This window comes from Ictidomys tridecemlineatus, chromosome 10, assembly GCF_052094955.1.
Source record: "Ictidomys tridecemlineatus isolate mIctTri1 chromosome 10, mIctTri1.hap1, whole genome shotgun sequence".
NCBI classification, from domain to species: domain Eukaryota; kingdom Metazoa; phylum Chordata; class Mammalia; order Rodentia; family Sciuridae; genus Ictidomys; species Ictidomys tridecemlineatus.
In genome coordinates this window covers 144,845,513-144,869,722 of record NC_135486.1, presented here as the reverse complement: position 1 = coordinate 144,869,722, position 24,210 = coordinate 144,845,513, and the positions used below count along the sequence as shown (strand labels likewise).

Here is a 24,210-nt window from a genome sequence, read left to right as displayed (position 1 = left end):
CCCCGACCCCCAGATCCGACCTCGTCACCTCACCCAACCCTGCAAGGATGGCCTCTGCCTGAGCCGTCAGTGTCCCCGAGTGGACACTGCCTGAGCCAGACCCTGGAAATAGTCCAGAGCTTCTGCCAGGCCACTTCCTGAGCATCTGCCAACTACAACAAAGGCCAAATCAAAACCAGGGTCTGCGTGGTTCTCCTCTCAGCCGGGGGACGCAGACGCCTCGTGGGTGGCGAGAACCTCAACCGACGCGAAGCTGCCCACGGAGTTAAAATACGTCCTGGAGGCCTGAAGACCACTCGCTGGTAAAGAGGGGGAGAGAGAGAGACAGACAGACAGAGAGACAGACAGAGAGATTCGTCACAGGGTTAGAGGAGCGCAGGACTTCCCTGCCCCATTGGGCAGTAGTCAGCTTCAGCCGCAGCCCCGGGCGGGAGGTCACATCTGAGACCGAAACCCAGGTCATGGGGCGCGGCCACCTCTGCTTCCAAACCACCTCTGCATGGAGGCGCCCTCGATGCCCGCCCTCTCCTGAGACCCCAGGCCCTAGGGACGGAGTCATCCCGGAAGCTCCCCCCAGATCCTGCGGGAGTCAGCAGGGCGCACCTGCTCCGGCCACCGCAGCTCCGGGAACTGGGAAAACAGGCCGATAATTATGCCGTTAGCCGTTCTGTTTGCATCTTGTAACAAAATAAACACGTCCTCGGGCCTGGTGCTCCTCAGGCTGACAGCAGCTCCGGCTCCTGCTAAAGCGCACGGGTCTCTCTCTCGAGCTCTGTGCCAGGTCAGGCGGCTCTGTATGTCCCCCAAGGCCAAGACTGACCCCGAACAGCCGCGGGACAAATGCATGGGGCTGGAGTGGCCACGAAATGCAGAGGGGAGCATGCAGGTCCCTCGGAGGGCCAGCCACACGTGGTCCCATGGGTGTAGAAGGCCGTCCTGGCTCACAGAGGTCAGGAGGGAAGATTCTGGAAAAATACAGAGGAGTTCCCAAGATCCGTGTGAAAGGCCCAGAACAAAAGGCAGGCCCTCTTCACCCAAGGATGCCGCCGTCCCCCTCCAAGGCCCCCGCCATGCTGTCTGCTGGCTTTGGATCCCTCGCTTTCGCGGGGGTCCTGTTCTCTCTCGAGTCCTGTGTCCTGTGGTCCAGAGGGACATCGGACTCCAGAGGGCGGAGACAGCGCCTCAGCTTGTTCCTTCGGCCTCTTATCAACTGCAGCTGGCTGAGGTCCCCTGGGGAGGCGGGCAGCGTTCCAGACCCGAGCTGGCAGAGAGAACCTTCTGGAAATGGAGTGGAGTGCTCCATTTAGAAAGGATTCACTCCCTTTTACCAGAAGAAGAGAGAGCCAGACGGGCCTCCACCCTCGGCCAAAGGTCCCACCAGATCCCGGGTTGACGATGGATTTTGAAAGTGTTTTCTTACCTAATTCCTCGCTCCCCGGATGGCACAGTCCCCTGTCCTCCTGGCCACAGCTCCCTGGCCGGGGGTGGGACATTTCCAGCCCGGGCACCTTCCCCTCTGCACGGAGCGCGTTTGCTGTGGGCAGAGCCGAGCCTTCTTTTCCCCGTGGCTCTGCCACCCGCAGACGGGAGAGGGCTGGGGTGCGCTGGGGCCCCGAGGGCCTCCTGGGAATCTGGACGGGAGCTCGGGGTGGTCCACACCCTAGAGCACGTTGCTTGCTGCCCGCCCGCCCCACCCAGCCCAGGTGGGGACTGTTTCCAGGTGCGCTCTGGAGAGGCAGCCAGCTCGGAGGTCCAGGGGGCAGGGAGTGTGTCCCTACCTTTCTGTAGGGATGATGGCAGGGATTTGCATGAGCCCAAGGGACAAAGTTAAGGTGCAAACATTCTGTGTACAAACAGAAACTCTGGAGTTTGGAAAAATTCTTTATTTCCTCTCCCTTGCCACATGTGCCGCCATGACCCAGCACGGTCAGTGGTCAGTAGTAGCCTCCACAGTAGATGCCTGGGAAGCCCCTAGGAGCTGCCACTCTCCAGGAGCACTTCATAGTGCCCAACACTCCTGAGTCATTATCCAGCGTCACCCTGTGGCCGCCTCAGATGGTCGAACCTCTCACTTCAGCCCATTTCACAGGTGAAGAAAACGAGGCTGAGAGAAGTGAAGGACTTCGCCGGGGTCTCATAGCTGGTGGGGATCCGGGCTGGCGTTCAAACCCGTGCGTCCCTCTTCACCGTCGGGGGCACCTGAGTTCTCCAGCGGCAGCTCCCGGTGAACCTGCTGGATCATTCCAGAAAGAAGCTGTCCACCGTGGCCTCCCCATCGCAGCCCTTGGTTCTCCATCTGGATGAGAACCCAGGAGGCAAGAGCTGTCCAGCAACAAGAGAGGAGCAGGCATGCGTAGCCTGAGACCCCGCGTCCCCTAACCTGCAGCCAGTCGCTCAGATGACTTGCCCAAGGTCACCCAGCAGGACCGTGGCTGAGCCGGGATTTGAACACAGGCCCAGCTGCCCGCCGAGCTCCACGTTCTTTGCTCTGGGCCAGCCACCAGGCCACATAAGCAGCAGACCCCAGGAGGAAACACCCATCACACGAGACCACCAACCCCACCACGTGGCCACCGCAGCCAGCCTGGGCCACGTCCAGATGGGCTCGTTCCCTCTCTGGCTGATGGGAGATGGCACTTGAATGAATGCGTTTGCTCTAAGCACAGACCTGGGGACCAGCTGTCCCCATGAGCTGGAACAGCCACGCTTTCACGTTCCCCGCTGATCCTGCTCCCTGGGCATCCCGGACTCCCCAGGCCTCTCCCGGTAGGACTGGCCGATGGCCGATGGGACTCTCACTCATTTACATATTAGCCTCACACCTAAGGAGCAGTGAATGGAGGCCGTTTCCCCAAAGACCTGGGATCGTTTCCAAGCAAAACCAAAACCGTGCGGGCACTTCTGCACCATCGTGGATTCATTCCACCAGGGCGGGGACAAGCCACGCCACGTCAGCCTGACCTGGATTGGAAATGTCGCTGTGGGCGGAAGTGGGTCTCCCTAAGATCCGCTAGGAGGGTGAGGGGGCAGCCTGGTCCTCGGGAAAAGAAATGCCAACCATCTTCCCTCCTCTCTGTCATTCGAGGACCCAGCCAGAAGGTGACCATGTGGAAGAGCGCCTTCACTAGCAAGCAAATTGGCCAACACCTCCATCCTGAACCTCCGTCTCCGAGGTTATGAGAAAACTCTCTGTTGAGGCCGCCCAGCCTGCAGGACCTCGTTAGGATCACCTGCAGGACCTCGTTAGGGTCACCTGCAGGACCTCATTAGGGTCACCTGCAGGACCTCGTTAGGGTCACCTGCAGGCCCTCGTTAGGGTCACCTGGGCTGACAAATGGGCCTCCCCACCCTCCCCCAGCTGCAGGCTCCCAAGACAAGGGAAGCTGAGCTTTCTGAGCCTCGGGTTCCTTGCCTGTCAGAGGGGCAGGACGACGGGGGCTGTCACTGAGCTGTGCTGCTGACCAGTCCAGCGCTCCGACACCCAGCCGGACCAGCAGGGCAGCTCAGGCCTCTGCTCCCCGCCGTCTCCCTCTCCCTCCCCCAGCACCAGGACAGGATGCTCAGCCTGCCACTGGGCACGAGAAGAGCTGGCGGAGTGACCTGAGTCGTCTGGAGGATGACGATCGTCGTGGTGGCGGGATCTGGAGACCCTGCGGGGCCACGCATTTTAGACCAAAAGATAAAACCTTGGTCTGGCCTTTTGGGGGTCAGTTTCTTTACTCCCCCCGTCTCATATTTATCCCTCCACACCCTGGAACTAATACTAACACAGGTAGAGGACGTGGCTCTCAGGAAACCCGCGGCTATGGGAGTGAGGAGGGGACTGCCAGGAGCTCCGCCATCTCATCTGCCCCTGAGGCCCCGCCGTGGCCCCTCGTCTTCCTCGCTGCCGGCCTGGCCAGTGGGGGGGCAGTGCTGACCTTCCCATGTCCCTCTCTCCTCTTGCCCTGGAATCAGAGCAGCTGCCATCTCCCTGAAATTCCCAGTGGGAAGCTTCCTCCAATTCCCAATGGGACCACTGACTTGCCCACGGACCTCACCCCCCAGCCTCTCCCCAGATCCAAGCAGCAAGCCGCTGACCACCCCGCTGGCCCTAGGCAGTGACGGAGACCCCTATGGGTGCCTGGTGTGGGAATGGTCATGGCATAGAAGCCAAGGCTGAGAGCAAAGTGCCCGTCCACCGCTCCTCAGACCTGCCCCCTGCCTCCTCCCGCCACAGCTGCCCTGGTCCAGATGGAGGGGCTGGGACCTGGATCCTGGCTTCGGCCCATTACCCATAACACCACCGGCCCATCGCCCAGTGGAGACCAGGCCACAGGAGGCCACGGGCGGTGCTGGCCACTCTCCCCAGGGTGACGGTGACGTGCAGTGTCACACGGGTGCTTGGTCTCCTTGCTAAGAAAGAATTAGAGATTGTGCCCCTAAGAGCCACTGCCTCCCGGTCCTCCCTCCTCCAGGGAGGCTCCTCCTTGGCGCGGCTTTAATGGTGCCCATCCGTCAACATTACGCGGCGGAGCAAGCCCGGGGCGCGGACGTCGCCACCCCTTCTCAATATAACTGTGCTCCTGGGATGCGCGGATCTGGCTGGAGGCCAAGCGGGTTTTGATTACAGAGTCAATCTTTGTCTAAAAGTTTGCCACCCTGGGGACGTTCCTAACAAGTCGCTCTGAACAACGCATTCTCCTCGGTCACCTACCGCTAAAGAGTCCCATGAATCCAAATGGCTTCGCCAGGGTGCTGGGAACCACTCAGCGGCAGAGACCCTGTCCCCGATGGGTTTCATCCAGAGCAAGGTCGCAGCACTAAGGGGAGCGGCTTTGTCACAGGCAAAGGTCCCCGCCACGGCTCCCCAGCTCTGAGCGTGTGCAGAGAGGTAAGTGCTCCTCGGGGTCTCGCTCCCTCTCTGGGCCACCTGGTGAGGGGGACCTTTACCAGCCCCACTGATGGGAGGAGGGACCCGATGCACCCCGATGCAAACCCACGCATGTCCTTGACAATAAGCCAGGGATCCTCCAGTATGACCCCTGGGCCGCTGTCTCGCACCCAAGACGCCTAGACGGGACGCGCAGGCCAGTTACTGGAGATACCAGCGTCTCCCTGCGTCGACCAACAACCCTGGCTTTCGGGAGCCGAAGCTTTCTCTTTAAAAATAGTCGATTTCAATAAGAAATTTTTTACAAAGTCATTATGCAGGGGTTGGGTCACTCTTTGGTCATCCCACATGCCTTTATGGGGCACCTACTGTATGCAGACCAGCTGGGCGGTGGGGACACAGCCGTAAGGGTGAGCTGATGGGGAACGTGTTGGGTACAAAGGTGTCGAGAAAGTCACATCCCAGGGGGCGCACAGGGTGGGCCAGGAAGTCACTTGATGAGGTGGACCTCCCAGACAGCCGTGGGGCAAGTGCAGGAACAAGCCAAATAAAGATCCGGTTAGATGTGGGGAGGGCAGGCTTTTCTCCCCTTAGTATTTTTAGTTGTGAACGGACCCGAGACCTTTATTTTACCTATTTATTTTTACGCGGTGCTGAGGATGGAACCCAGCGCCTGGCACGTGCTAGGCGAGTGCTCTGCCACCGAGCCCCAGCCCCAGCCCGATGGCGAGCATTTGGACAAGGGGACAGAGGGTGATTGTCTCCAGCTTGGTGGGCCGTGGAGTTTTGTCACCATGAATCCCCGGCGCTGGGGTGACAGCCCGGGGGGAGTCATGGATGAGCACGTGGGCGGGGCTTCCCGTGCCCCTGGAAACGTGGACACAGGCCCTGGTTGGCGGACCCCTGCGCCAGACCGTCCACCAGCTCTTGGCGTGGCACAGAGTGGCCAGGCCAGCACACACAGCACGGTCTCTGCCCACTCCGCTTCTGACCCACCTGCCCTCTTTCTAGGTGTGGCCTTTCCTACGTTACCCAAGTGGTTTCTGTCCACCCTGGTACCAGCTTGGGGTCCCCACAGGGGCTCAGAATTCAGGACCCTGGACAGAGGACTGCGGTCCTGATTCCCAGGGCCTGTGGCCTCCCTCCAGCCAGGGCAGCTGAACCCCACAGAGGACCTCAGGCTCCCTTTACCGTCCCAGTCCCTGGCTGAGGAGCAGCACCGTGAGACGCTGTCCCCACACCGGCCTGCCTGCCCGGGGCCCACCAAGAGGAGACAGGCCACTTGCTGGGTTGCCCAGCACTGGAGCCTCCTCCGCTCCCTGGAGCCTGTGTTCCTACCGCCCGCTTGGCCTTCTCTGCCTAATACCTGTGCTCGCTGGCCCGGTCCCCAGCCTGCACACCTTCCTCAATCTGAATCCAAAAGGTTAATGACACTGAGTCTCAAGACTCATTGGTTTCAGCCCTTACCCGAGAGCTCTGCTTCCCCGACGCGCGCGCGCGCGCACACACACACACACACGCACACACACACACACACGAGCATCTTCCCGTGACTGGCCAGGCAAGTCACCAGCTAATGCCTTAATGCCTGCTAATTCTCCAAGATTTCCCAGAGTGACCGCACTTGGGCCCCTGTTCTGTTCTGCAAATCTGGCTGATCCCGTAGGTCCGGTTCCCCACCAACATCTTGCCTAGATATGTGCCCCCCCCCCCCCGCCGCCATTTGTCTCAGGAGTCTGCCAAATTGTCCTTTTAAAGAGGGAGAGAAAATTTTAACCAACGCGATGATCACAAAATGGGTCTCAGTGAAATCTCAGCTTTAGGGTCTCAGGACGGACGGATTGATTCACTCAGCCATCTAACCGGTCAGCGTTGAGGAACGTACTGATTAGGCCATTGAATAATCACACCTTCATGGAACTATTAGGAAGGAAATTTACCTGCGTCTCGTGCCGGAAAATAACCTGCATAGCACCTCTTCTCTTCTAAGAGGCCAGAGAGACTTCCCTGGAGAAGCACCTCTGAGCTGAGATTGAACAAAAGGGGAAATTAACTCGAATGAAAAAAAGGGACGGAAGATGAGGTCTCCAGGCCAAGGAGGCTGTGTGTGCAAAGGTCCTGAGGTAGGAGAGCATAGAACTCAGGCAGCAAATGAAAAGAAGCTACGTGGACAAGGCGTGTTAGGGGGATAATCCAGGTTGCCTGTGTTCAGAGGGCGCCAATGCTGCCCAGACCTTCTGCCTCTTCCAAAACAAAGAAGTGGATCTCAATTGGCCCTTGTCTTTAATAATTTTTGAGCCTTTGTGTTGAAGCCACTAACCCTTTGGATGAAATTTCCAATGAAGTCCTTGGTGAAGTGGCTCCGTAAGCTGCCTGAGGCCCAGGAGAACTTGGGGCTCCCCCGTATGCAGTTGGAAAACCCCTCATCCATAGGACAAATTCTCTTTTAAAACATTTCTGGTTTCCTGTCCCCAGGGATATGGCAGATTAGCCCCCTCCCCCCCCACAGGCTGAAGTCCCAACGGACCAGGCCCTGAAGTTCGGGGGTCAAGACCCTTGCTCTGCAGCCCCCAGCACAGCACAGACCCCGGCCCTGGAGAAGTAACAGGGTAACAGCTGACCTTGCAGCACTCTGGGGGCCGGCGGCCCAGCCTGCAGGAGACGCCTGTTCTCTTCCCACCCGACATTCGGGACCCCATTGCCGGGACCTCTTCCTGTGTGAGCTGGGAGGTCTCTCTTGCAAGCAACACTTGATTCTCTCTTGTTCCGTGAAATCCGTGAGCGGCTCTGAGATGGAGGGACGTTCCCACCCCCCCCACCCCACCCCACCCCACCCCCCGTTGTAAAGATGAGGCCGTCACTGAGCATCAGGTCACTGAAATGACCCGCCCCCCCGGCCACACAGCCAGGAGGTAGGGGCCCTGGGGCCTGAACCAGCCCCTCTGACCTCAGGTCTGCGTCTTCTGAGCCTCTTCAACTTCCAGTGCCTGGACGTCGGCGCACTGGGGACCTCTTTGTGGTGAAATGGAAATGGATGAATGATCACTGTGTAGATCCTGGTCGTTATTGGAACAAACTCCCGAGGGGGTAATGGGGCAGAAAAATCTGTTTTTCATCATCAAGACAGAGGAAGTGGAGCCTATCGACAGAGTTCGGTGTAGTTGAGTGGTCATTTAACACCTGTCCCTCCCAGTTGAGTGGACTCTGAGCTGACAGCTGTAGGAGCTGATGGAGCAAAGCTGTGCGAAGGGCGTTCCCAGCTCAGGGACGCTAGGAACGGGGGACTCCACTCGGGAATGAGGACCTCGTTCACCGGGGCTGAGCGATTGCTGTGGTCACTCTGGGCTGGGCGTGGGGACCCAAAGGGAAATGGGCATAAGGCTGGTGGAGCCTGTCGTGTTCCGGGCCTGAGGTGGACATTGGGGGGACACAGATGAATCAACCGACGTCCTTGTCCTGGGGTAGCTTACCCTGGCGGGACTTGAACACAAGCAGGGGAGACAGGTGGGCTCGGAAGAGGCCTGGCCGGGGCTGCCCACCACCGCCTCCGACGTTTCCAGACAGGGACACAGACGCGTCCTTCCAGTCTTTCCCCAGCGCCTGCGGTGGCCTCCGCCCCGCGAGGGGCATCCGGGCAGCTCGGACACCATCTCGCTCCCACTTGGCAGATGGGAAAACCGAGTCTCCGTGAGCCCAAGGCAGCGTTCAAAACACCCAGCAAGAAAGGGACAGAGATCCCAAGGAAGTTTCTACAAGTCTGTCTCCGAGAAGCTTTGTCCCAGCCGAACCCGGCTCCCCGTCCAGGTTCCATCCCTTGGTGTCCTGCCAAGGGGAACCAGACCCAATCAGAGGCCGTCACCGGTTGTCATCCGGGACTGTGGAATTTGGCTACCCAGATGTCCCGCTCGCTCGAGATGCCCGGTGGCAGCTGGGGACAATCCAACTTCAGAGAATTAAAAGGTGATCGCATCGAGTTCCCACGCGCACGCGCACAGCGGGCTGGAGGGCAGCCCCCGGCGGTGCTGGAGGACCCCCTGTGGCCCCCGAGGGCTGGTTCCTGTCCTTTCCCCTCCGCCGGGTGAGGGGTCCTGAGAAGGGCCCCTGTGTGTTGACAGTGAGGCGCGGTGACCTCCAGGTGGCCTACCACCGTGTTGAGGCTCTGAGAAGCCACCTGCCAGCCCCTCCAGGCCGGGAGCTTGTTTCTGTGCTGTGTCCCTCTCATCAGTAACGAAAGGGTGAATCCGGTTACAACGGCTGGATTTTGTCACCCAGGCGGCTTTGCTATGGGCTGCCTGCCTGTGTGGAGGGAGGGACTGTCCCCCACCACGTCCCCACATGGAAAGGCTTTGCATTCGCCTCCCTTGAGCTCCCGGGTCTCACCCCAGGTCACCAGGACCTACCCATCTGTCACCTGCCCCAGCCTGCCAGGTGCTCCTTGAGGACAGGGACGTCCCCTCCCCCAGAGAGCAAAGGGCGCAGAAGCTCAGAAGGCTCCGGGGAGTCCCGAAGACGGAGTTGGCGGGGCCAGACTGGACGCCACCCCTGGGCCTCGCGGAGGAGGTAGCATGGTCCTGCTGGTGACGGGCAGCCACCGAAGGACAGGAAGGGCAAGGGGACACCACCAGGCTCGTGTTTAGAAAGATCCTGCGGCTGCTCGCTGGAGCCCCGGGAGAGGACAGAGCACTTCTGTCCACTCACTTTCCCCAGGGGGCCCACGGTGGCCATAACGGTGCCCACAGGGTCGGGGAGGAGAGTGGTGTCCAGCCCCCTCTGGACATTTCCCCTGCGTCTTGGCAGAGACTCCGCGAGACTCCGCCCCGTCTGAACCTGAGTGACCTCATTTCCAGTCCTTTGGCTCTCGCCTCCTGCAGAGAGCCGTGAACTTGGCCCCGCTTCCCTGCCCTCTGGAATCCCCAGCTCCGTTCCTTATTTTCCCGGTTGGCAGGAAGAGGGCGGCGAGGCCTGTGAATAAACCAGCCGGGGAACACCCCAGGGAGAGCCGCGGGGGTCTCTGTCACCCCTGCCCTGAACAACCCCCCAGAGGACCGAGGGGTCCGCAGCCTGGAGTAGGTGTGGGGACGAGAGGTGGCGGCTGGGATGGGAGGGGGGCCCAGGAGGAGGCGGAGCCCAGGAGGAGGCGGAGCCCGGGAGGAGGCGGAGCCCGGGAGGAGGCGGAGCCCGGGAGGAGGCGGAGCCCGGGAGGAGGCGGAGCCCGGGAGGAGGCGGAGCCCGGGAGGAGGCGGAGCCCGGGAGGAGGCGGAGCCCAGGAGGAGGCGGAGCCCAGGAGGAGGCGCGAGCCCAGGAGGAGGCGCGAGCCCTGGACAGAGGCGCCACCTGTTTGTTAAGAATGACAGGGTTAGTTGATCACCTGCCATGTGCCAGGTCCTGTACGAGGGAAACTCCTGGTGCAGGTACCAGGCAGGTGGACGCCAGCTGCAGCCGCCACCGCCCCACCACCCCCCACCGCCCAAGAGAAGATCGTGTGCCCCACCCCCACCCTGCCTCCACCCCTGAGGACGCCTCATTCCACCGAAATGTGTCTTTCCGAAAGCAAAGTGAGGCTTGGAGTGAGCAGTTCCACACCTAGGAACGTAATCGTGCAGAAATCTAGCACACCCATCCACGGAAGCACAGATCTGCAAGCCCGCGCCTTGAGGTGTTTGTTGTCTGTAAGAGGAAAGAAATGGAGACAACCTAGGTGTCCATCGCTGGGGGATCGACTGTGCCTACTCCACAGGATTCTGTGCAGCCGTGAAAAGGGTGACGTCTGTGTGTTGATTATTCAGGATGGCAAGACACATCATTATCTCATCACGAATGCACATTTCTGTTGATGTCATTTTAAAATGACATAAACATAGAAGCATGGACTTCATAGGCTATCATAAGGTTAAGTGGATGGATAGATTCCAAGTGCTTGGAATTCTGTCCGGCCCCACACAGTAGCATAGTCAGACGCTCTTGTGGATGTTGCTGTCGCTGGTGTTTAGTTCTTAATCTGGCCGTATCCAAGCTTTCCTGATAACTTTCAAAGCTTAGGAAAGACTGACGATTAGCCTCCCCACCAGCCTTTCTGTACAGGTGGATTCTTCATAGAAAAAGCTTCCTACTCCTCTGGGGCATGCCACTTTTCCTGTGATGACATCCCTCCACGGATCCATACCAGGGGGCCACAATTCGTCTTGACTTACTGGGGACCATCCAATTTTAAAATTCTGTGGCAGCCTGGGAGAATCAGGACAGTGGAGCCCTCTGTGGAGGCCCTTGATGACCTGGAGGATTTAGAAAAAAATACAGACTAGCAATCGTTAACTGCTTTTCATGTATACTTGGGGCAGGGGGTGGGGGGGAATCCCATATGTGTGGTATATCAGATTGGAATACTAGTCAGCCCTGAAAAGGAAAGCACACATGCTACCACATGGATGGAATTTGAGGACATTCTCCTAGGCAAGACAAGCCATGCACAAAAAGACAAATCCTGCAGAGTAAAGCAACGGGTGGTCAGCCTCTGTGTGCCAAAACAAAAAGAGCTCTGGGCGTGGGTGGCACACACAGCAAGCCCGTTCCAGATACCACTGAACCCGGGCCTAGAGATGGTGAGGGTGGAATTTTTATGTTACATGTTATTTTACCCAAGCTGCTGGCTGATGGTGTCATGGCCACTGGGAGCCAGCTTCTCACTGGGACACCAGCCAGGAGACGGAGGGCAAGGCCCCTTCCCTGGGGCTCTTCCCACTCTGTGCTCTACAGAACGCCCCCTGGGTCTTACGCCCAGAAAACCCTGCACGTTCAAGTCAAGTTGGGCCTTTGCACGGCTTTCCCTGGTTCACGATGTCCTGAGCCTCTGACATGAAGTCACAGCTAACGTTGACCCAGGGCTTCCTCTCCGCCAGGTGCTACGGCCTGCTTTCCAGAAGAGACTGTGGGGAGCAGAAGAAGACGAACTTGATAGGGAGCAGTGCTTCTTGTACTGGGAAGGGCGCCCACAGCCCCCCGGAATCTCACTGAGAAGCAGAGTGGAGCTCATGGGTCTGGGGTGGGGCCTGAGACATTAAAGTCACAGACCCGGCTGTGACCCGGGAGGCATCCGCTCACTCATCCCTTCTCTGTCACTTGCAGAAGGTGTCCCACGGCAAAGGGCACCCGCTGTGGCACTGAGTGCGAGGTTCCAATCCCGGTCTGCACTTTCCCCCACCGAGGGCTTCTCTGAGTCTCAGCCACCCAGTCTGTCAAATGAGCATGGAGTGCACACTGTATCTCAGGTGCAATCAGACAGAGCAAGAGCGTGTCGCCAGGCCTAGGACACAGTGGACATTCGACAAGTGGCTGATTTGATGACTCGAACGGTCACTCAATTCAGCTGAGATTCCCGGGTGCTTCCCGGTCGGATTCTTTTAGCATTTATTTATTTATTTATTTATTACTTATTTCAGCAAAGATTTCCCCACGGCTCTCAAGGTGGCAGGGATGGGTCCCCATGACGCTCGGGGACAGAGGAACTGGCGTGAAATACCACGATTTCCCATCCGATCTGCCAATGTTAGAAGGAAACTCATCAAGAGATGGGTCCCAGGGATGAGCCCTGGGAGCCTCTTTGGCACCAGGAGGAGCGAGAAGTGGGAGTGGAGGGGAGGGCAAGGGACTGGAACCGGGTAAAATGTCAACAGATCGGGAGCTGCTAATTATCCAGAGAGAACTCAATATTATGCAGGCAATTATCGACAGGCGTTGCAAAGCAGCGCAGGGGAACTTGGTCCCCAGCCCAATTCCGTGTCCTTTTGGGGAAGGGCTGGGAGGCGCCTGGGCATTCAGAGCAGGCTCTTGACACCCAGGGGGAGCGGGTCGCAGGGGTCCCCAGCCCCACCAGGCCAGCCAATCCAGCAAGGTCCTGGGCCGGGCCCTCGGTGCTGGGCTTTGAAAGGGGGCTTTATGCCCGACTCCAGGCCTGGAGCCCGCGGCCCCTCCCGTCCCCCTCCCCTCCCCCCAAGATGTCATCTTTTGAGACGATTTCATGTGGAAGCATCGCTAAGTAAATTCGCTAAATGCCTATTCATCCCCGTCAGATGGGGGCTCGGTGAAGCGGTAAATGCGAAAATAGCCCCAGCTCAGGCCTGAAAGGCGCTTTCCGGGGTTGCCAAATGGAGCTGCTGCGGCGCGCCTGACCCCTGGAGGCAGGGAGGCTTCGCGAGAGGGGGCCCCGGAGCCCTGCCGGCCCCTCAGTCCTCCCACCGAGGGGCCCTGTTCATTATTCCGGCCGCCGGGGACCCATTCAGAGGTTAACTTGTCCCGCATTCATCAGGACGACAATAATGAACTGTCGCAGAGAGCGGCGAGGGGGTTGGTAAATAGAGGCTGGGACGAGACGGGCCTCTCTGTGGCTGGGAAAGAGACGTTGTTGGGTGTTGTTTTTGCAACATGGGTTGATTTAGTGCCCTTCTCCCGGGCGCTCCTTCAAGACCTGTCCTTGGGCCAGCGACAGGTACCCAGGTGCAGGCACCGCGGGGCTCCCCCCTGGTGGGCACGGGCCGGGGGTGCAGCGCTCGCTGTGCGGCACCTGGGGTGCTCCTGCGCGTCCCCGTGGGGTGCCCCTGCGCGTCCCGGGTGCCCCTGCGCGTCGCCACCGCACAGCCCAGCTCCGCTCTGCGCCCCTGGGACCGAGTCACCTGTGCGCAGACCCGCGGGGTTCTCCTGGCGCCCGAGAAGGGTGGCCGGCCGTGGGTGTTTATTTCAGTCACGGGCTGGGACACCGGGCGGCAGGCTCATTTTCACTGCGACAGCGCCTAACGGCTCCGCGCCACCCACCCCTGCCGGAATCAGGAGTGGGTCAACACGCGGCGTCCAATGAGAGCGCAGAGGCTCCGAGTGGCGAGACTGCGGAGTCACGGGGAGGGGCAGGAGGGGGCCGCGCGCACGGAGCAGGGCAGGGTGCACGGTGTGCACGTAGAGTGCGCCTACTGTGTGCCCTCCCGAGGCACCCGGTTATTCACTCCGTGTGTATGCGGGAAGGGCCTACTATGTGCATGTTGAAATCAGCCGCCACCCAGAGAGGTTCAGGAGCTGCGCACAGCGGGCTGAGCCCCACGGCTGGGCTCTCTTTCCAGATCCTTCTGTTTCTGGAGCCTGGGCATCACTTTCTAAAGCGCTGTCAAGCTTCTGCAAAGTCTAGCCTCCGTTCCTTGTTCCTTGTCACCGCCTACACCGCCTCTCCCCGGGTCTGAGACAATGGTTAACCCCTTCCTTCTAAGTAAAACTCAGAGCCCGGAGCCCGCTGATGAAGGGGCTGTCACATCAGCGCCTTTACCTGTTTGGGTTTATTCAGCGGAAGAGGCGACTGCGTCTCTGGCAGATGGAGACCTGTGTGACTGCCTTTTAAAATACTGTCACAGCTGTATGCACAAGCTGATTAGCTGTGACTACACTGCTGGTGCCGAGATTGATGGCGATAAATTTGGGATAACAATGCCGGGAAGGAAGGCCTCCGTTTGTACTGCACAGCGGAGGGTTTGAAAGCTCCCTCCTCCCCGTAGCCCCGTGGTGACTCGGTCTCCATGACCGTCACCAGGTGTCAGTCCAAACGCAACTCGTGTCCATTCGGTCCTTCATTCATTCAACAAACACTGAAGTAGCTCCTACTGTGTGCCAGCGATAAACAATGACCAGGGGCTATCCTTGGGCTGCTCACCTGGTATGGTTGGCAAGCTCAGAGGATCCAGATGGTGACAGAATGTGAGGGGGGGGGTGTGCTACTTGAGGTCAAGTGACCAGAAGAGGCCTCCCTGAAGAGGTGACATTTGAAAAACCTGGTTGAAAAGAGCAGGCAGCCCTGGGAAGATAACACGGCCAAATTTCTCAGGGACAGCGAATGCAAAGGTCCTGAGGCCGCCCTGTGTTTGGCATCAGGCTGCACACTGAGGGTTGCCAAGCCCAGGGCTGAGCCCTGGAGATTCTAAAACATGTCACATGCAACGACTGGGGTTCCCAGGACAGTGGAGTGCGTGGGACAGAACTGCCCAGACAGGCATTTCAATGCAGGAGTGGGGTTGTTAAGAGAGCATCTCACCAGGCTGGTGATCGGGGAAGGCAGGAGGAGCTGGGTGACACACAGCGAGACTGTGGATTCTGAGACCCAGAAGGGAGCCAAGACCCAAAGTCTCCACGCCCCCCCCCCCCCGCTCCCCGGGGTCCCTGACTTTCCTCTCTGTTTATTTCCACAGGACGAATGACCAGTTGGTGGCATTTCTCTCCCGATACCGAGATATGAACTTCCTGAAGTCACATGGCCGGGACAATGCAAGGTAGCACCTGGTCCCCTCCCCCTGTGCAAAGCAGAAATGGGAAACCTGATAATTTGGGGGCTTCCTCCGAGGCTGGTCCTGATGTTGAGATAAGTTGAGGCTGGGGGAGGGGGAGGCCATGCTCATCTTCGGGCAAGATGGGAAGTGGCCCCTCCTGTCAGCCGAGGGACAGAGAGAAATGGAAATGTGCCTCCTGTCACAACCCTTTTCTCCCCTGAGCCTTTTCCTGCCTCGTGGTCTGCGATGGCAACCCTTTGAGTAGGGCAGATGAGCCAGAGCTGACTTAGTCTTGAGCGCCCCCTGTAGGAGAAATCTGAGTTCTGCGGTGGAACTCCGCACACCTGGCAAGTCAGGGTCCTGGTAGCCTGTTAATTGGCTGTTTGACCCTTTTGGTGTATCCTTTGGCTTTGTTTTAATTCAGGTGTTTCAGTCGAAAATTAACAGCTCTATTGAGAGACCGCCATATAGCCGGGCAGGGGATACACGCCTGTCATCCCAGAGACAGGGGAGGCCGAGGCAGGAGGATCACGGGTTTGAGGCCAGCCACGGTCATTTAGGGAGGGTCTAAGAAACTCAGCAAGACCCTGTTTCAAAATTTAAAAAATAATAACAAAAAGAGAAAAAAAAGAAAGACAGCAAAATTTCCCATGAAAATCCAGATTTCCAACTAGTCTTGACCACCCCGAAGGTCCCTAACACTGTGCCTGAATTTTCTCGGGTAGGTATTACTGAGATCTAGACAAGGCCCATCCTCACCAAACCACCACGGTCCCCACCTGTCTCCCTGCCCAGCCTGGCCCTGCGAGGCCGCCATCTCTGCTTCAGATCTCTCTGCTCCTGCTAGTGCGGTAGCCTTTGGCTGGTCCCGTGACTCAGTTTACCTGGTTATCCCAAGGGTGGGACGAAAGTGAGCAGTGACCTCCATGCCCCACAGCTTCAGGACATTGTTCCAAACTCCTGTCTCCTTGTCCTAAACGTTAACTCTGATTGCATTTGGCCGACCGTGTGCCCCTTCTCCCTGGCTGCTCATCCCTGCCTCCATTACTAAAAGGAGCCCCCAGACTCAAAGGTGCTCCGTCGGCCTCTAGCTTACAGGTCCCTAGCTGCTCAGGCCCCTGGGGGTGGAGAGGCTGGGCACAGAATGACAGCCACTGTGACCGGTGTGCCTACTGGGGTCCCTCCCTCTGGGCCCCTTCACCCATTCATTCCTAATTTCATTCAATGCAACGGTAAGAATTCTTGCCCTCACTTTCAGGAAATGAAGGGGGGGCTCTGGGAGCTGACATGATCGTCCCTAAGGTCACCAGCTGGTTGAAGGATAGAATGTGAACCCAGGTCTTTCTGGCCCCAAAGGTAGAGCGAGGGACCGTTCCACAGAGGAGGGCGGTTATAGAAGTAGCCCCAGAACTGGTGTCCCCTCCCTTAGGTACAGAACAAAAACCCTTCCTCCTGTCCGTGCAGCTTGGAGTTCGCAGTCTGGGCCAACGAAGTAGCCTCGTGGGCAGGAGCCCATTCTAAGTTGACCAGTTCATGTCTAAATTACATCCCCCCTAATACTGTTGCGGTGGCCCAGTTGGTATTCATTCCCTGTGAGAACTGTCTGCCAGAGTCTCTGCTAGGAACTGGGTTAAAATCACAGGCTTTGAGGTTCCCCTTTCTCAGCTGGGAGTCTTATCTAGTATGTCCTCGCTGGGTTGCACTGGATAAGCGACTTAACCTGTCTGAACCTGTTCCCTTACCTGGACACAGAATATCCATAGGCCTACACCTATGGGGAGACTAAGTGAGATGTGGCCTGTTAAGCATTTGGCACAGTAAATACCAATGAAGATGATGGTGGTGATGGTGGTGATGATGGTGATGATGATGGTGATGGTGGTGATGTGATAGTGATGGTGATGATGACGGTGAGGGTGATGGTGATGATGGTGATGGTGATGTGATGGTGGTGGTGGTGATGGTGATAGTGATGGTGGTGATGGTGATGATGATGGTGGTGGTGGTGATGGTGATGTGATGGTGGTGATGGTGATGTGATGGTGGTGGTGGTGATGTGATGGTGGTGGTGGTGATGGTGATAGTGATGGTGGTGGTGGTGAGGGTGATGGTGATGATGGTGATGGTGATGTGATGGTGGTGGTGGTGATGGTGATAGTGATGGTGGTGATGGTGATGATGATGGTGGTGGTGGTGATGGTGATGTGATGGTGGTGATGGTGATGTGATGGTGGTGGTGGTGATGTGATGGTGGTGGTGGTGATGGTGATAGTGATGGTGGTGGTGGTGATGGTGATAGTGATGGTGGTGATGGTGATGTGATGATGGTGGTGGTGGTGGTGATGTGATGGTGGTGGTGATAGTGGTGATGATGATGGTGATGGGGTTGGTGGTGGTGATGATGATGGTGATGGGGTTGGTGGTGGTAATGGTGATGGTGATGATGGTGGTGGTAATGGTGATGGTGTTGTTGGTGGTAATGTGATGGTGGTGATGATGGTGATGATGATGATGATGGTGGTTATGGTGGTGATGGTGGTGGTGATGTTGTTGGTGGTGATGGTGATGATGATGATGGTGGTGGTGGTGGTGATGTTGTTGGTGGTGATGGTAGTAGTGGTGATGATGATGATGGTGGTGATGTTGATGATGGTGGTGGTAGTGATGGTGGTGGTGGTGATGGTGGTGATGGTAGTAGTGGTGATGATGATGATGGTGGTGATGGTGATGGTGGTGATGATGGTGATGATGGTGGTGATGGTGGTGATGTTGTTGGTGGTGGTGATGGTGGTGATGGTAGTAGTGGTGATGATGATGATGGTGGTGATGGTGATGGTGGTGGCAATGTCATTGTCGTGATAAGTATAGAGCTAAAATGTTGCTGGGAGGCAGAAAGGAGGGTTATACACCAGAATTGTGCCTGAGGGGTGGGTCGTCCTGGGTGACAGCTGCATGTCAGCAGTTGACAGTTGGGTACCCAGATGGCGGGGGGCAGAGTGAGATGTGGCTGGTAGCTGCCTCCAAACCCCAGGTGCCCAGAGCCCTCGGGACAGAGTAGCTCACAAGTCCCCTCGTGCCCCTGAGGCCTGCTGGGGTCCCTGCCTCACCTGAATGAGGAGGTGAGTAGTAACTCAATAGTGAAGTGCACCCAGAGCCGTCCTCTGCCTTTCTCCTCTCGGCCAGGCCCTCACTTTCTGCATGAACAAGGCTGCCCCAGCCCGAGTTCCATGGCCTCTCCCAAGGGTGCAGGGCTGGGCCTTACTGGTGTGTGTTAGGAAGAACTATTTGGTGGAAAATGACAAAAACCCAGTTCACACTTGCTTTTGGGTAAAGGAGGTTATTAAACCAGGTAACTAAAACACTGGTCTGACTTCAGGTATGGCTGAATCAAGCCGTTGAGACAACACCCTCCACCCCAGACTCTCTATTGGTTTTGTTTTCTTCTGTGTTTGTCTAATTTTCTGGCTCCAGGTAGTGACTACTGGCAGCTAAATGAGTCACCTTATTTCACAGATAAGGAAACGGAGACTCAGAGAGACGAAGTGATTTAACTGAGTTCACTCAGCTGAGTCAGGACCCGGGCCCAGGGTGTTCACAGAAGCCAAACTCATCCTTCCCATTAGTGAAGCCTCTTTGAGCCCCAGCCCTGCCTTCCTCCACGTGCTGTGTGGTTTTAAGGCAGCCGCTGTGCTTCTCTGAGCTTTATTTTCTCTCTCTAATAAACAAGGGAGTTGGAGGGGGTGGTCTGCAAAGCCCCTCCCTGTTCTAAGAGTCTGTGCTTCTGGAACAGTCCTGGTGGAGGAAAGGATGCGGCCAGAAAGACAGAAAGACGGAGGGGCACGGAGGCAGGCAGGGAGATGCGGCGGAGGCCACGGGGTGCCTCTGCTTTCCTTTGCGCCCAGCGCCTCATGGCAGCCTTGACCTTCTGTCCTCTTCCCCCGCCTTCAGCAGCCAATTTGGACTGCAGCCCCCGCCGCGAGGAGCCGGCGAGAGGCCACTGTGTTTTAGTAGCTGCCAAATTGGTCCTGACGGTTCCTGTAATTAGGTGAAGGGGAGAGTCGTGCGCACGGCTTCTCTCTGCTTCCCTCCAAAGAAATAAAGTGACCAGACACAGGGATGAGGAGGCCCAGCCCTGCCTCCCGGGCGGCCGGGCAGAGGAGGGGCCTCAAGTACACTCGGGGTCTGAGAGTGGAGGCCCGGCCTCTGCTGGGGGCCACCGGGGAAGCTCTCCCAGGCTCTGCAGGCACCACGTCTGAGCCAGTGGGAAGGTCCCCTCCCGGGGGTTGGAAAGGGAAGATTCACGCGCTGGGCACAACACGGCCTCCCCGGGGACACGTCCTGCCGGGCTCCGGGGAATCTCTCCACCTGCGTCAGGGCCTGCGTTCATCCCTGGAACACGGCTGGGTGGCGGGGCTGCGTGGGACCCAGACAGCAACCCCGACTGGGGTTGGCCCCCCGAGGCCACCGAGCTGGGCGCTCGTGAGTGCCCTCCCTCCCTCCAGCCTCCGCGGGCAGCTGTGGCTCCGTTTTGGAAAGGACAGGGCTGTGGGGACCACAGCTCTACCTGCTCAGGTCCTGTGGCTGGTGAGTGGCAGGCGGGGACCTGGCTCAGCTCCACCTGAGGGCCCGGGTTCTCTTGTCACCCCATGGTCGGCGACGCCCCAGGGGCTCCGCGGTCTGAAGGTCGCGGTGTGGGGACCAGGACAGGGCAGGAGTCCACCAACCAGAAGCAGAGCCTTTCCTTATTTGGGTGGAGACAGGTGTTTCTCCTTTTCCTAGAATCGGCATTTCCCAAACTGTGTTCAGGGCGTGCCGGTGACATCTGGGATTCCTTGGGGTCATTTATCAGTGGGTGGACTGTGGAAACTAGATATTGATCTAGGAATACTGTGCTAGATGACGGCCAAGGCTAAGAAACAGCCACTGAACGTTGCTTAGAGGACACGGGACGGCGTTCCCACAGACACTGCGTAGGTCAGTGTCGGGATCTGGGTGCCAGCCCTGCACACTCACTGGTGTGTGACTTGGGTAAGTCACGTCACAACTGTGAGTCAGTTTCCTCATCTGAAAAAATTCCCCATGGGAATGATGCTAATAGTGCCGACCCTGTGAAGTCACCAAAGGAATTAACCGGGAACAGTTAGTGTGCGTGGGAAGCTGATGGTGGTGATGATGTTGTTGGTGGTGAGGGTGATGATGGTGGTGAGGGTGATATTTGTGGTGGAGATGATGTTGATGGTGGTGATGATGTTGATGGTGGTGATGATGTTGGTGGTGGTAATGGCAATGATGGTGATGATGCTGGTGATGGTGATGATGTTGGTGGTGATGGTGATGTTGATAGTGGAGATGACGGTGATAATGATGATGTTGATGGTAGTGATGATGATGGTGATGGTGATAGTGATGGTGTTGATGATGGTGATGATGGTGGTGATGGTGATAGTGATGGTGTTGATGATGGTGATGATGGTGGTGATGGTGATAGTGATGGTGTTGATGATGGTGATGATGGTGGTGATGGTGATAGTGATGGTGTTGATGATGGTGATGATGGTGGTGATGGTGATAGTGATGGTGTTGATGATGGTGATGCTGATGATGATGGTGATGATGCTGATGATGATGGTGGTGTTGGTGGTGGTGATGATGGTGGTGATGGTGATGGTGTTGATGATGGTGATGGTGATGATGGTGGTGGTGGTGGTAATGATGGTGATGGTGATGGTGGTGATGGTGGTGGTGGTGATGATAGTGATGGTGATGGTGATGATGATGATGGTGTTGATGATGGTGATGGTGATGATGTTGGTGATGAGATGGTGATGGTGATGATGGTGATGATGATGGTGATGGTGATGATGTTGATGATGGTGATGGTGATGGTGATGATGATGATGGTGATGGTGATGGTGATGATGGTGATGGTGATGATGTTGATGATGGTGATGGTGATGGTGGTGATGATGGTGGTAATGATGTTGATGATGGTGGTGATGATGTTGGTGATGATGGTGGTGATGATGTTAATGGTGATGATGCTGATGATGTTGGTGATGGTGATGATGATGGTGATGATGGTGGTGATGATGGTGATTGTGATGATGGTGATGGTGATGGTGATGATGTTGGTGATGATGGTGGTGATGATGGTGATGGTGATGATGATGGTGGTGATGATGATAGTGGTGATGATGGTGATGGTGGTGACGGTGGTGATGATGATAGTGGTGACGGTGGTGATGCTGATGGTGGTGATGGTGGTGATGGTGTTGATGATGGTGATGGTGATGATGGTGATGTTGTTGATGATGGTGATGGTGGTGCAGAAGAGATGAGAAGAATCACAAGGATGATGGACAAGTGACTCTAAGCCTTAGAGAAGCAACTGGCATCCTCCGTGTGAGGAGGCTAGACAGGGAGGAGGTGACGAGAGACCCCAGCCCTGGGGGCAGAAGGAAATGTTTCCCTCTTGTCCAGCCTGGACTCTGCCCCTGGAGCCAGCACTGCCCCAGCGGGCACCAGGGTCACCCTGGCCGCAGCAACAGCTCCCTTCTCTGACACGGAACTAATCCTCAAGCCCAAATCTCCCTCCATGTGTAAACACCAGTGTTTAAGCAGCGCTGGACAGTCTGTGGCAGCCTGGCCAGGGCCCCTGCAGGCAGACGTGCTGTCAGGAGGCGAGTCCAGCTTCCCTCGGGGGGACGGACCCTCTCCCAGCCTAGCCTCAGCACCAGGACTGATGGGCAGGTAGTTCATGCCTTGTCCCAGGAGGGAGAGCAGGTTGGTTTCTCTTCTGCTTCCCGTAAACCCAAGCGGTACATTGATGGTCCCCACTTGTCTATTTCCTTCTGGCTGTGTGATCTTGGGAAGATCACTTAACCTCTCTGTCTCTGTTCTTTCATTCATAAAATGAATCCTCGTGGGCTGAAGTGAAGACTGAATAAGAGGATATACATTGAGTGAGTGGGATGTAGTCTGCGTTCAAGAAACGATAACTGTTAGTATGTACATTTTCTCTCCCTCTAGAAGGGAGAGAAGGACAGGATGATCCCCACCTGATCCCCAACCACATTCTCAGCACACAAACCAGGGCCTGGGACATCCAAGATGCTCTCTGGAGCTGCGGACAGCGTGGCTGTCCCAAGCCCCTGGGCTCTTCCAGCTGCTGCAGAGCAGAGGTGACAGGTGACTCCACCCTGGTCAGGAGGGCACAGCCACCCTGAGCCTGGGCAGGCCCCTTGGAGCTGCCAAGCTCAGAACCCAGTGAGCTGGTCCTTGTAGGCCATGACCCTTGTCACCTTCCCCCCTGCCCAAAGGTGGGTGTTGCTAAAACAGTTGGGGGAAATGGGGTCCCGGGCCTTGGTCGCTGTCCTTGGTGCTGAAGTCCCTTTGCTTTCCTGGACACAGCTTCTCCTTAGCCCGGGGGTGCCCCGCCCACCTGTCCACCAAACCCCAGAAGAGAGGCAGAGGGTAAGACTCCCACCTGGCGCAGGAGCACATGCGGGCCGGGGGTCCACGGAGCGCTCACCTGCGCTGGGCGACCCGCCAGGCCCCACTCCACCGTCCCCGCCCCACAGTCTCATTACGACCTTCGCCCCTGACCTTGGGGTGGGCCCTCTGCAGTCACCCCTCTCTGCATGAGATCCTGAAGCAGCTCACAGCTAAGGGCTCCGAGGTCAGCAGCCCGGGAGTCCCTGGTTACCGAGGTGTCCCTGTTCATGTCACCGGCTGATCTCCCACCTCGTGAGTCTCCATGCTTCATTCTGTGGCTTCATTTTTTTCCACCAAAATGCGTAGGCCGTGCTGGTGCCGGACAGGAAAACAGGAGAACAGGGGACTTTCCCCAAGGCGGTGTGACTTTGTGCCTCTCATCCGCTCTCCCTAGGGCTCGGGTTTGGTTTGGTTTTCGTTTGTGGAATTAGTCGCATTGGTTGGTGGCCGCGTTGGTTCCGTCGCTGTGACACGACCTGGGAAAATCAGCTTAAAGAGAGGGAAGATTTACTTTGGCTCCTGGGCTCAGAGGTTCTGGTCCACGGTCAGCTGGCTCCGGGGGAGGTAGGGGTCGTGCTGGGGCAGAGCTGCTCAGCTCTCGGCGGCCAGGCAGCACGAGGGACAGGGGAAGGGACCGGGCTGGGGCTCCAATGTCCCCTTCACGGGACGCCACGAGAGCCCAGGATGTAAAGCCGAGTGCGAAGGGTTCCAAGCTGTCCCCCTTACTCGCTGCCCGTTCTGAAGACAGGTCTCACAAGGCCATCGGAAAAGCCTCTTCCAAAACCCACAAGGAAACCTGTCTCTAGCTTCTCTCTCACCTCGGAGCACCGTCTTTGGGAGGCAGACGTCCCCAGATTCTTTATGTCTATTCTACTGGAGGGACCCTGGCGAATGGGGACAGGGAAGGATGGCAGGGTCCTTCGGAGTCTGCGCTGGATTCAGCCACACCTGGATTCAGGTCCAAGACTGGCTGCTGTGCCACTCGGGGGAAATTACTTAACCTCTCTGAGATTCAGTTCTTTTGTTTGCTGAGCGCGTTAGGAGGCTCTGATACCTGGCTAACTCGTGTCTGTTGGTGGTCCAGCTGCTGTGGCTGTTCCCCTTCCCTTTATTCACTCATCAATAAGTATTACTTGAGCATCTCAAAGACGCTCCTCACTGTTCTAGGTGTTAGGGACACAGCCCTGAACAAACACAGATTCAAAATCTCTGCCGTCTGAGGGCTCATGTCTAGTAAGTAGACATGGACAATGAACCCAGACCTGGATGCTGTTCTAGAAAGTTAGAAGTGATGGGATAAGAACGTTAAGCATGAACGAGCGTCCGAGACGCAGGGGTGGGAGAGACGTCACCATCGCCTGGCTGCTTGGGTGGGTGGCAATGGTCACACTTTGCAAGGTCCTTGGAGAACCATCGGCACTTCATCCTGGGAACTGTCTGGCTTCATGGGGTCATCTTACGTGAGAGCAGGATCAGGACCCACCACCTGTGCCTGGTGTCTGCCCTGCCATGATGCCCCCTGTCGTTCTATTTACCCCAAGGTAGCCA

At 57.3% G+C, this 24,210-nt stretch overlaps 1 protein-coding gene across 1 annotated transcript in view; it reads left to right on the top strand.

Annotated features, from left to right (window-relative positions):
* Xylt1 (xylosyltransferase 1) overlaps positions 1–24,210 on the top strand; it is a 61,780-nt gene that overhangs the window by 8,122 nt on the left and 29,448 nt on the right. The window contains exon 4 of the mRNA XM_078024735.1: positions 15,091–15,171. Coding sequence (XP_077880861.1) covers positions 15,091–15,171 — 81 coding nt within the window. The remainder of the gene's footprint in view (positions 1–15,090; positions 15,172–24,210) is intronic.